The sequence below is a fragment of the Bombus huntii genome, chromosome 18, assembly GCF_024542735.1.
Source record: "Bombus huntii isolate Logan2020A chromosome 18, iyBomHunt1.1, whole genome shotgun sequence".
NCBI classification, from domain to species: domain Eukaryota; kingdom Metazoa; phylum Arthropoda; class Insecta; order Hymenoptera; family Apidae; genus Bombus; species Bombus huntii.
In genome coordinates, this window is record NC_066255.1 from 5,620,359 (window position 1) to 5,633,557 (window position 13,199).

The 13,199-nt window shown below is 35.7% G+C and overlaps 1 protein-coding gene across 3 annotated transcripts; it reads left to right on the forward strand.

Annotated features, from left to right (window-relative positions):
• The first annotated feature begins 1,196 nt into the window (after nt 1-1,196).
• On the forward strand, nt 1,197-12,915 carry LOC126875495 (DNA-binding protein Ikaros-like). Of its 3 annotated transcripts, none has more exons than XM_050638445.1 (3): nt 1,197-1,942; nt 2,212-2,328; nt 5,247-12,915. In XM_050638445.1, exons 2-3 carry the CDS (start codon nt 2,254-2,256, stop codon nt 6,633-6,635), a joined length of 1,464 nt encoding a protein of 487 aa, XP_050494402.1. In that variant the 5' UTR covers nt 1,197-1,942; nt 2,212-2,253; the 3' UTR covers nt 6,636-12,915. The 3 variants fall into 3 exon arrangements, with proteins under 3 accessions (XP_050494402.1, XP_050494401.1, XP_050494403.1); XM_050638444.1 differs by having other exon boundaries at nt 1,198-1,963; XM_050638446.1 differs by having other exon boundaries at nt 1,198-1,816.
• Nucleotides 12,916-13,199: the final 284 nt, after the last annotated feature.

Below are 13,199 nucleotides of genomic sequence, written 5' to 3' on the forward strand. Positions count from 1 at the left end.
GCTATATTTTGCTATTTCCTCTTTGACTGTGGGTATCTTGAGGTCGCGATGGATGGTTTCGTTGGTAACATACCAAGGTGCGTCTATTAAGGATCTTAGCGTTTTCGATTGGAAGCGTTGTAGTATTTCGATGTTGGAGTTACTTGCTGTTCCCCATAGTTGGATTCCGTTTGGGAAAATCCTGTAATACTTTAGCCTAGATTCTATCATAGCCGTAATTAAGCAATTGTTGTCATTTAATCTGATTGTAATTGTTCGAGATTTGTGATAGTGAGATTGGACTCGAGGTGACACAACTGGTAGCCACGGTCACGGGATGGACGTTTTGCCTGACGGAGGTGTGGAGTGGTTGTATGGTTGTCCCTAGAAATCACATAGAATTGTACTTTAGAGATGTCGATATAATGGGACACACGTTGTATTAGGAATCAATCTCCAGACAGAAACTGCCTAGCAACGGCGTTTGGATCTTTCTCGATGCTTACAACGAACGCGATTGTAAAGCGAGGAAAATTTTCATCAGACTGTTATTCGTGCGATCGCCTTGGCAAGTTACACATCGAGCAGTTTATACGGAGCGTCCCAGCAATCGTATTCTGTGCTTAAAAAGTATTCTACGCTTAGTAAAGAGTTATCCCGTTGACCGTGGATTCCTTATCGAACCCAAAAACGTTGTCAATTGCATCTTGCGTGTCTAAATACCATTGTTGTTCGTTAAACTTTGTAAAAGTCATTTTTTTGTACCTGTAAATATAATCTCTGTTGTACAAAACGATCGCTAATACAAATGAAGAATTGTTACGCGCCCTAAATTCTAGCGATAACCCGACACATATAACTACGTTGTCGGTAAGTTACCGACCGCAAAAATTAACTGTCCATAGGGTTCAAATAATCATTTCTTTAACCAAATTTTAATTTTTTGAGCAATAAGATTCTCATCCTTAACGCTAAAGTATAAAACAGATATTTGGACAAATACTTTAACAACCAGTGGTATCTCATAAGTCTTTGACAGAGGTTGACTCTGTAACAGTAAGTACATGTGTGTGTGTGTGTGTGTGTGTGTGTGCGCGCGCGCGCGCGCCTGTGTATGTATGCACATATTTGCCATGTTCGTATACACAAATTTAAGAATTCTATTAGAGTGGGTAAGACTCCTAGGAGCCAGAAAGTATTTCTCGAGTAATAAAGGGACTTGAATCGATTTGTTAGACTTCGCCGCGCAGCGCTTCTTGTGTCTGCAGCACGATCGTGTCTATAACTAAACTCTATTGCATTATGTAAAACTACATTTCTTTAAACAACATTCTTTAAGTATCGCGTGAAATACTGTATGTCTACTTTAAATATATTGATGAAAATTATGAAAAGCAGTTTAGCTTACATTTTTTACCATTAGTGATAATGCAAACAAAGGTGTCAACAAATCGATGCCAGCGCTGCGACTAACGGCCGATTTGTAAAGCACATTTCCGAATATTAAGAGCATTACCCTCTCTACTGGAGTTTACAAACCTGTGTATACGAATGCAGTACTTATGATGCAGGAATAATCAGATATTCATTGACGTGTGTTGGTGTTGCTTCTTAGATGCATAGATATACATACATATATAACGTGCGTTTATATAGAAACGTGAACAAAAAAATTGTATTGGACATAACGTGAAGTTAGTCAGAAAATCTACTCAGTAACACGCATGCGCTGTAGCCACGTATGAACCTGTCTGAACTGAGCGGCATGTTTGCTACTAGTGGAGGATGCCATTTTAATGCCCACAGTGCTGCTCATGGTGGTGTCCGAGTTTGAACGGTATTTTCTCTCTCTGTGGATGTTTATATGTGTATAAAAAAATTTACATTTTATCTTGACGCGAAGTATTAATAAAGGAAAACATGTTCTGGATACAAGTGAATAATATGTGAATAATAAGAGAGTGTAAACAACTTTTAAAATTATGTACGACACGTTAACCTGAAATATCTTCCATTGTCTTCTGCTTTTCATTGATTTCACGACTTTTTATCAAATAATTACAGTTTTGTTAAATATATTTGATAACTGTATCTCATACAATTTCTATATTCATTTACAAATTGCTACTGTTATCGTGCAGTTATGGCATATTTTAAGGAAAACGCGAATTGTTCTTTGAGGATATTATTAAAGTCTACTACTCACTAATCATAGATTTTCCTTGTGCACAGGCAAGCAGTTTGTCTAATAATAATAATAATTTCGTAAAGCAAATGGCTCGAGTGTTAGTTTACGTGCGGCCCGTTGATGCAATCTTCATGAATATAAAATTGGACAACAAAATGGACGTAAGTACCTTTTGAAACATCATTCGATAAGTGAACTTTGACCGTATTGAATAATATATTTTGTTTCTATAAATCTTGGTTAATATAACATATTAAGCTAATGTTTATGTACCACTTTCTTTAACTATTTCAATATGGCAAAGTAAGATTTGCTTCTTTGGCCGTTGTGACGCAAACTTATGATTTGTAAGAGAAATGAAATTTAATTGTTGAATTAAAAGGAATTTCCACGATGGTACATAAAATTTTATATAATGTATCTGTCAATTATAAGACTACTTTGGCCAACGCGCTATGATCTCTTGCGCGTATGCTTTATATATTATGGCTCAATAATAATACGTGGATTAAAAATACTAAAGTAATGCAGAATGTCTAGCATCGATGCAACCGTGCTTATTATTGTTATCAATATAATATTTAATTGCTCCGTTGTAGAGTAATGAGTTTATGCGAATGTGATTATTTTACAATTAAATTTCATTTACATATTTTATTTTATAAAAATGTAAATATTGAATTACAAATGATTTTCATTAATATGTTAATATTTAGTACGCTGATTGTGTTTGCCATTTGTGTTATTATTATTTGTTATTAATTTTCCTCGGCTTGTAGAATATAAAATTGATATTTATACATATATAAATATGTTTTATGTAATATTAGTGTAAATCGCTGTTGTATCGTGAAATGTTATCTATTTATTCGTACGATACCAAGTGAATTAATAAGAAAGATTAGATTTTCATCATATTAATGCGTCGAAGCATACGAGCGTTGAAACAACGTATGTTGTAAAAAATATATTGCCGTATAATGGATTAATACTCACACATGTACCAGGAACGTTCATCACTGGGAACTTGCGCTACCTGTTCACTGATGTATTTATATAAATACGGGCATTGGATTCAGCTGAGGCGTTTTGTAACGTATAACTTTAAATAGAGCAGGTCACACAAACGTATCGCTGGTTATTCGTTATCAGTTCGACGAGTACGTATTTTTTATGTATGTCCAGCGATTATTCTATAGCGAATAGTTGTATCGGAATGAAAACTTTTCTATTTTGTGCAAAGATTTTCAGATTTGTTTATTATAAATCATTTGTTATTGCAAAAATCATTTGTATAAATCAAATTATTTACAGTTTTTAACGCATTTCGATATCGATTCAGATTAAAAAGAAATATTATTGGAGTTTTACAACACAATGGTTAAGCATGGTTTACGCCACAGTCAAGAACAATCGCTATTTTTGAGAACTAGAAATTTAGCGCTTCGACCATCTGCGTGTCAGCACACTGATAGGGCGTGAGTAATTGTTCCGCCAGCTCTGCAAAACAGACGACGCTCGTATGCCGTGACTTCTACGTACGTACGAAATGACTGTGAAACGTATGTCCGTTTTAACGTTCGTGTAACCTTATGCCCAGGTTTAAATTTCTGTATGCGTTATGAAAAATATTGCTGCTGTGAGTTTATATACAAAATTTTTCCGCACACAGTTATAACGAGGCACAGATACGCGTGTGCGTTTACCCGCGTGTATATATATTCTTATACAAATTGGCAACTTAGTGAAAGGGAGGAATTTTGCATATGTCCCTTACTGCCCGAACAGCATCGGGACAATAGTTCTAGTATAGTCTAACTTAGAAAATTCGTTGAGCAGCCTGTATAGCTGAAAAGTATCGTAATGACGCTACGCATCGACTCCAAAGTCTCGTGAAATGACATCAGTATATCAATATATACTTAATATATACCCAATGGCTTTTCCTACCAATTAAGAAAATAATGTTACTTTCTGTATCGATGCAAGCCAATATACATCATAAAAGAACAAAAAACGTTGATGCGTTCATCGCATCAGTGTTTCGGCGTATGTAAACACCGTTGACAGTCACGTTTTCCTTCTGTTTTACTAGTTACTACCATTGACTGTTTCTCACACCGGTTACTGATTGCAATTGATTCTACAATATTTTCCATCGAATTGGATACAAATATTTCTACTTTAAACAATTCATGGTGATTTTTGTAAACTTTTTGAGTTGTTTTTTTATATTTTCAAATGATATTGAATTTTTAGAGTTTTGCATGGTGTTTGTTGCTCTGTCGTATATTTCACTTCTCATTTATAATATACAATTTGTTAAACATGTAGAAGAACCGCTCGTTGCTTTGTACCAATTTGTTACCTGTGTTACCTGGAAGAATACATTCATGAAATAACGTTAAACAACCATGCTAAAAGTATATATGTTATATGTTAGTTGTATATATGTTAAGATATAGAAAGGATTCGGAAATACAAATAGTTTACTTCATTTCACACACAACAGCTATACTTATATATTACACTCTGAAGACCTTGATAACCTTCTTGCACGCACGCTTGTTGTCAACCGACCCTTCTGGAAGCTTCTCACATCTGGCAACAATCTTTTGTCTCAACTAAGACCTGGACGCCCTCTAACGCCTACACACACATTCACATGTACAGTGTAAATGAATCATCTACCTAACAATATAGTCGACTTCACTAAACAATAGTTTGAAAATATCGATCGGCCCTGTCCTATGGTAAATGTTAGGAGTTGAGGAAAAGTTTCTTAGCAATTCTAATGAAGCCGCAAATTTACACAAAATTTACACCGCTCGTCTTATGTATGTAGTATTCTGGATATGTGCAGTTATGTATTTCATGTTTTTAATGGTAGAACCTGGCTAACTCATAAATATGGCGTCATAAACCGTTCTTTCTACTATCTAGTTTTGTAGCTGTATACATAGCTTTCTATCCAATCCATGATATTTATGGCACGATTGGCTTCAATTACTAGACTAGGACTGTTTCATAGATTTTTCGTTTTTCAGAATGTTACGTTAGGTTTGTATATTTTTTTCAGCCTTCTGACTATGCAATAAGAATAAAAGAAGAGCCAATCGATCCAGAGATCTGCGATGATTTGTCGCCAGTTGATACGAATACAGGGAATGAAAATGAAACAGCGACGTTTAAAGGTGAATCTTCGGATGACGTTTATTGTGAATATGAAGAATTCGCGTTTCTTCAAGAAAGTACGTATCTAGAAAATAAGAAATTGGATCCTGATAAACAAAAAAGTACACATAAAGTACCTTCAAACAACAAAAGAAGTTGCAACGTTTGTTTGTTAAATTTTCAAACTAAACGTTTATTTGATCAGCATAACAAATTATATACCTGTAATGTATTTAAGTGTAATAATTGCACTGCGATTTTCACTATGCATATTTCCTTGATACGTCATTTAAAGAAGCAGTGTTTAAAGAAGCAATTGTCTAGATATGGATGTAATTTTTGTAGCCGAAGGTTTTCCTATAAAAGACATATCCAATCTCATTTATTCCATGCGCATGGGAACGAAATATTTTCTGGTGAAAGCAAAATCACGAAAACATCTCCTGAATCGTTAGAAAAGTCGAATCATTCGGACGGTATAGTCATGGCAGAATCAAATACTTCACACAGTCCCTGCCCAAAAAACGTAAATAGCTCAATAAATATACCTTTGATACTATCTAATAGTTCAAACAGTACACCCACCGAGGGTTCGAACAGCAATATCAAGTCTACGCACCCGAAATGGTTAAACGATTCGCATGGTACAGCTTCGAAAAGGATGAAGCAGACCGTCCTTACAGACTTCATATCGCCGTACAAAGACAAGCCGAATGACAAATGGGTTAGCCCGGAAAATTTTATCGATACGGAGAATATTCCTGTTACTGCGACTATTCCAATTTCAACGCTCGACACATTTAGTAACAAGACATCAAAGGCTGCAGAAGTTATTCAGGTGTCTACTTCTGTTGAGCGAATCGCATCTCCTGTTAGGAAACGACCATTTGTTCAAACTCATGTGAATTTAAAAACAATGATATCTTTATTAAGGAACGAAATAAAAGCTGAACCTGGAAGCCCTAATACCTCGCACAATACGCCTTACAACCTTAGGTCAGTGAAAAGATCTTCTTTATATGATTTTTACGATTTATTGGAGTTTGAGACCTTTGGAAGATCAAGACAATCTTTTAAAAGAAACAAGTTCCCCTATATATTTGACCAAGATAGAAGATCTGCACCTGAAGCTAAGTATAAAGAATGCGTAGTCCGTTTGGAGAAATGCGACAAATTCTTGGTGCCTACTAGTTTTGTGTCAAACGAAGACGAAGACGAAAGCGAAAAGGAAAAGGAAAACGAAACGAAAACGAAAACGAAGACGCTTTCAAACAAGCAGTATCGAAAAATGTGAAAGAGGAATTTAAAGGCTTTCGTGAAACAAGCTCGACATGTAACTTGCCTTTGAAAGCTGACACGATTGCGTCAAAGCGATTCAATGAATTTGTAAAATCTTTCGCTGATACATTAATCGTACTTCAGCAAGAATCGGTTGAATTTCAGAAGAACTTTAAAGTCTATCAACAGAAAATAACACAATGTCATATTTGTAAAAAATCGTTTTCTTCGAAGGAAAACCTGCACGAGCACATGAAATTGTTCCATACGATTTACATTTCGAGCATATGCAACGCGCGTTACATGTCCAGGAATAAGTTACTAACTCATTATCTGCGCCAGCATATTGTGTTTAAACGAAGGGAATGTTGCGTGTGTTATGAGAAGTTTGACACGTCGGCATGTTGAAGCGACACATGATTTTGCATTGTTTGAAGACCATAAGATCAAAAAAGGACGTTCCACCGGTTGATGTTGAAATAAATTGCAATGCATTCAAGAAACAACACAAATGCAAAGGTTGTCGCAAACGATTTTGGCTATACTCATATTTGAAACAACACGAGAATGTATGTCGTCAAATGAAAGTCTTAAGGAATAAACAACGTGTACCTTGTGTAAACCACTTGTCTCGGTCTTTGAAAGAACCAAGCGACATGGAACTCGGCATAGTACAGTCGCCTGATTTGGAACAAATGTCGGATGTTTCGGGTGGGATGACAAGATCTTCGGAAAATTATTTGACTGCGAGTACGCTTATTGCGGATGATACTTTCTCTTCGTCATTCGATACAGCTGCAAAGTGCAGAAGGTTACTTAATGGGATTGCATGCGTAAAGGGTCACCAAGCGGACAAGATGAACAGAACAAAGTTTCCTTGCACTACTTGTGGAACACAATTCCGAATATTTAAAAATTTGTGCATAGACGAGCGCACCTATCGCCAAACAGCCACAGAAAAGTGTAACGTTTGTAACACGATGTTTTCCACTAAAAGATTCTTACAGTTTTATATACTTGCTACTCATGCGCCTTCGTGTTAGGTGAAATACAAATTCTTTTATAAGTTCTGCAATCAAGGATTTGTTAAGAAACAGAGGCTTCAAATTCACGAACGGCACTTGCATGTTGGGCAAGATTCTAGGCTGGTGCTGAATTCCGATTGCGCTGTGGAAGATAAACCAATCTGTAATATATGCCATTTTTATTCGAATCCTACGAACGTTTAGCCGAGCATGACACGTATTATAACAAGGGCAATGATTTTATATGCGCAATATGTGGTAAATCGTTTCAAGGAATGTACAAGTTTTATCATCACAGCAAGTTGGAGCATTATCCGGACAAACCATGGAAATTGTACCCTTACAAATGCGATACTTGTATCGAAAGCTGCAGCTACGAATCACATCTCCACGCACATAAACTACACGTTCATTCGCACGATTCGCCCGCTGACGAGGCGCGCGACCGCTATACATCGGATCAGACTTTTCGCATGTGTTCATGATTCTTTGGATAAATTAAGATAATCATAAAATAAAAGCATAGAGAATATTTAATTCTTTGATTTATAGGTCGTTTTAAAATCAATTTTCACGCTACTATACTGAAGAATCGGCCTAGATTGAGACGTACAATAAACACGCCAAGTACACACATACGAAGCAAATGATTTCAAAGTCATGTATTCGCATTTTCCATGACACGCATGAAATGTATCGATATTTGTTGAAATATACTTTACAAGACAAATCGACGCTTCTGACCTAGTACGAACTGCGCTCGACTCACACATCGAGCATTGAGTAAAGTTTGGTTGTCAGCCTTAGGCGCTGCCTCTTCATTGTTTACTAAGTGCCGCTTGAAACAGCTTAATGAAAATTATGATAGATCGAGTAATAAATTTGTCTACTTTTCTTTGAATGCGTTATATTTATGTGCTTTCATATACGTATATGTTCTGTGTGTGTGTGTGTGCGCGCGCGCGTACATGCGTGCGTGCGTGTGTATTTTATCAAGTACGTTGATCACTACCCTATTTCATTATTGTACAATTTTTTGTAAAAGGGAGTTTTTCGTTCGACGTGCGCGTTTGCGGATCTTCATATTTTATAAATTGTTTTTGGTCAGCGTAAATATTTGAAGGAATTAGAAAATAAATGAATCGAGGGTAAGTAAACGTTGCAATTTCTTTTCTTAATTGATCTGATATTGGTCATGTTTCTTCTATTGCAATGTTGATTCGCTATGATTATTCGTTTAAACGTCCGCTCGATATAATAATTACAACATCCGTTAAAAAATGGATAAACCTATTATTGAATTTGATATTGAGATTTAAAAAAAATTCATTGCGTTTATCACGCGTGGAATGATTATATAATAAGTTTCATATTTAACAGATGACTAATTTAAATATGGATCGTAATTACAATTTTCATTATGAGATGATGTACTTACTTACCCAGCTATCGATTAATGACGTCGAATGATAATTGCACGGGAACGATAATGCTTTGTAATGTGCAATTAAACTATTACGTTAAATATTCAGTTAATAAATGTTTCAATTTCCATCACAGTGCCGGTCGTACAATACGATAATCGAGAGGAACATGAGACCAAGAACGATATGTATCGCAGAATGAAAGCGCGAATGAAAATTGTCGTATTAGAATTTTTATAAAGAAATAAGAATTGACGTTTATATCACAGAATAGTTGCAGCGCGTAATCGAATAAATTGGTTGTTTCACACCGGGAAAATGAACTATTTTTACGAGCTTTCACCGGTTCTGCCGTACAACGATACGAACAGTTGTGCAGTTATAAGAGCTAACGTTTCTATTTTCTAAAAATTAGAAAGCTGGTAAACTTCATAGATTGCTCGGGAAATTTGTAGATTTTAGTAGTACGATATGTAATGTTTTTAAAAGTGTAGGTATTCTTTAATAAATTACATTTTCCAGAAAATAAGTAAACTCTTTCCCCGTGTAAACTACGACATTCGTACAACCTTTGTTGCTGTACGAACCAACACTCTCGCATTCGAAACGTTGTGTATGACTCGCGTTAATTAAAAGACGCGACATGAAGTTAAAATTATGTCTTTGTATACTCGGGACTCGAAATAGGGTGAACTGGTACCATTGAATACAGCACTTTGATTCGAGACGTTTTGTACAAGCAACGTTAATTAGAAGATTGAAACTACCTTTTTGTTGAACCATCAACTAGAAAATAACGATGTATTTGTCGGATTATGCTGTTCCATCCTGTTTTCACCGCGATGATCAATCAGCAGTGACTGCGCTAAAACAAATCCTCTCTATGGAAACATGAAGCGTCTTTGTGTCAGAAGAAATAAAATTTTAAATAAATAAAAAGAAAGAAAAGAAATAAAAAGCTCCTATCGAATTTAATTTGAAGTATGTTAAGATGGATCGTTCGAGTGGAAAAGAAGAAAAGAAAAGTACATCGAATTAGAGGAATTCCAAAGAGAACTCCACCAGTTACAATCTCGAGTAAAGTTTCATCGGTGTGGTAACTTATGCAAAGTTGTTCAATGTTGCCGAAGATCACCTAAAGTGAAACACGAACGAAAAGTAGAGGAAACATTTTACTACATTATAGATTTTAATGGCAAAATAGTAAGCACTCTAAAGAAAAATGGACCTTTGCCCAATACATATCCTATGGTAAAGGAAATTTTGATAAAATCCAGAGGTGTCCGATCAAAATTAGGGTGGGAGAGAGGCTTGCCATATTTATCAGGTCGACGGTTGTATTGCGTTTCAATTGCGGCACGGTAAGTTAACGAGAATCGAATTTCAACAGAGGAGATCCGGAGTATAGGTGCCGGCCCATTCCATGCACATTTCCTGAGAACGTCACATACAACACGGGTATAATATCAAGGGCGTGCTCTAACGTACCTCTATTATATTGTCGTCCTTCAGTCACGCTATTTTCACCTCGGCCCCGAATGAAATTCGTTTTTTTTTTTATTTATTTAATTTAAATTTTACAATTTGTCCAGTAGGACATTTGGTACAATATTATAGCTTAGTGGTATAATAATATAACATATGGATGGTTACCCCCAGCGGAGTTCCATCTTCCAAATTGTTTATATTTTATTTCTATTGTGAGGTCTGTGGGATGCTTCTTCTTCAGTCTTCTTTCTATTATGGTTTTATTCGATTCAGCAACCATATGGTTTGGGTGTGTTACAAGTCTTTCTTTATACCTTTGCATATCTAGCAGTTTCCTCTTTGACTGTTGGAATTTTAAAACTTTTCCTAAGTCTTCATTTCTGACGTACCATGGAGCGTTAACTATTGTCCTTAAAATTTTTGCTTGCTCTGTTTCTATTTTATTTATGTGATTCATTGCTGCCGTCCCCCATAGTGGGACTCCATATGTCCAGATTGGTTTGATTATTGTTTTGAATATATTTAGTTTATTCATTATGCTTAATTTAGATTTTTGCCAGTTTTTATTGCAAAGCGACTCTGACTACTTATAAAGTAATGGTTTGCTTGTGTATTCTAATATAATTGATGTATGGTCGGAGTTAAGCTCAAGGCTGGTTGTTATTTTTAATTTGCTTATATTTAGTTCTTTTGTTACTGCAAAATCCAACAGGTCAGGTGTTTTATCGAGGTCTGTCGGCCAGTGCGTTCGTTTTCCTGTAGATGGTACGTTGAGGTTGCTGCTTCTAATGTATTTTTCTAATGTTCTACCTCTCGGCGTGTTAATTCTCGAACCCCATAATGTGTGCTTTGCATTAAAGTCTCCTGCTGCTATATATTTGTCGCCTAAGGATTGGAAGTACTCTTCCCATTTTTTAAGTGTCATTTTGTGTCTCGGAGGTACATATACTGCTGATATCTGGAAGTAATTGTCATTGGTTTGTATTGTGACAGTGGTTGCTTGTAAGTGTTCTTGATTTGTTTGACTATGTAGGTGATGCTTGATGTCATTTTTTATTATCACTGCAGTTCCTCCATGTGCTTTACCTGAGGGGTGTTTGGTGTCGTAGATGGTGTAGTACAGTATTTTCATGTAACTTTTTAGAGTGAAATGTGTTTCTGAGACTAGTAGTATATCAATATTATTGTCATGAAAAAATGTTCTAGTTTCGTGAGCTCGCTGTTGCAAGTCATTGAAGTTCCAGGCTGCTATTTTCAACATGTCCATCTCTATTTTTTGCTTAGCAAGTCTGTGAGTAGTTGTAACATGACTGTTGTTTGTTGTACTTGTTGCCTTAGTATTGCGTTTAGCTCACTTACCATTTTTCCTAATATCTCCGTACTTTTGTTTGTTTGTTTGAGTATTCCTTTGATTTCTGTATCGTCTTCGATGTTGTTGTTTTGATTCTGATTGTTTGTGAGCGTTGCTTGTCTAATGTTTTGGATTACTTGCGCATAGGTTCGGTTACCTTGGGGATCTATGTTTCTGTTTATAGCTTCTGGTTCATACTGTGCTTTCAATGTTGTTTCATTATCCGTTATGCTTTGTTGTGGTTGGTAGTTATTGATTGATCTATTGCGAAGTGGTGGAAACAGTTTGTAATTGTTTCCTCATTTCACATCCTTTATAGCTGGCTGGGTGGTTTCCGTTACAATTATAACATCTAACTTCTTCTATTTTTCCTGTGTATGGGTAGTGTATTGTTAAGTGATTTTTTGCACATTTAACACATGTCAGGCTTCTGTTACAATAATTTTTTGTGTGACCGTATTGTTGGCACCGCATGCATTGTGGTATATCTTTTTTATAGTATGGTGGTTCCACTGTTACTATTGTGTTTAGAACTTTTTTGATTTCATAAATTTCCTTGTTATTGGTTCTGGGTTCAAATTCTATTAAGAATAATGATAATGGTTGCTTCGTATTTTGTCATATTGTGTATTGCTCTTGTTTGATGGCCAATTTTTGCTAATTTGTCACTTAATTTTTTTGTGTTAATTTTTGGACGTAATCCTCTTATAACTATTTTGTAGCTCCTTACCCTTTTGAGCTGGTACGTGTGGTATATAACATTTTTTTCCTTTAATTCTTTTATCACTTTCCTATAATTTTCTGGGGCGTTTGTTTGAATTTTTACTTGTTCTAATTTTATTTGTTTTATTGTGTAATTTTCTTTCCCAACTATATTTTTTAGTTGATTAATAAGCGGATCTATTATCTGAGCCTCGACAAATATTCGTAGTGGTTTTGTAGTGTGTGTTGATTGAGTTGTGTTTTTGGTTGTTGGGTCGTCGTCTATTTCTTCCGTTAGTGAGATGAATGAGTTTCTTAGTCGGGTCGAATTTCTGTAACATATTAACTGTATTCATCGCTAAATAATTTGTGACGTTTATATTATTACATTCATTATTGTTAAATGTACATGCTATATTAATCTGTTAATACAGTGTTAAATTCATTGGACTACCTCTGTTATCTTAATCAAAACAGAGGAACGACTATTTCGCAGCGTCGATTAGCAGAATCGTAGCGAGAATTTACGCCTCTTGCTCACGCGTTTTCCTCGCCGCCGCGTCTCTCCGCGAACGGTCGTAACACCATAT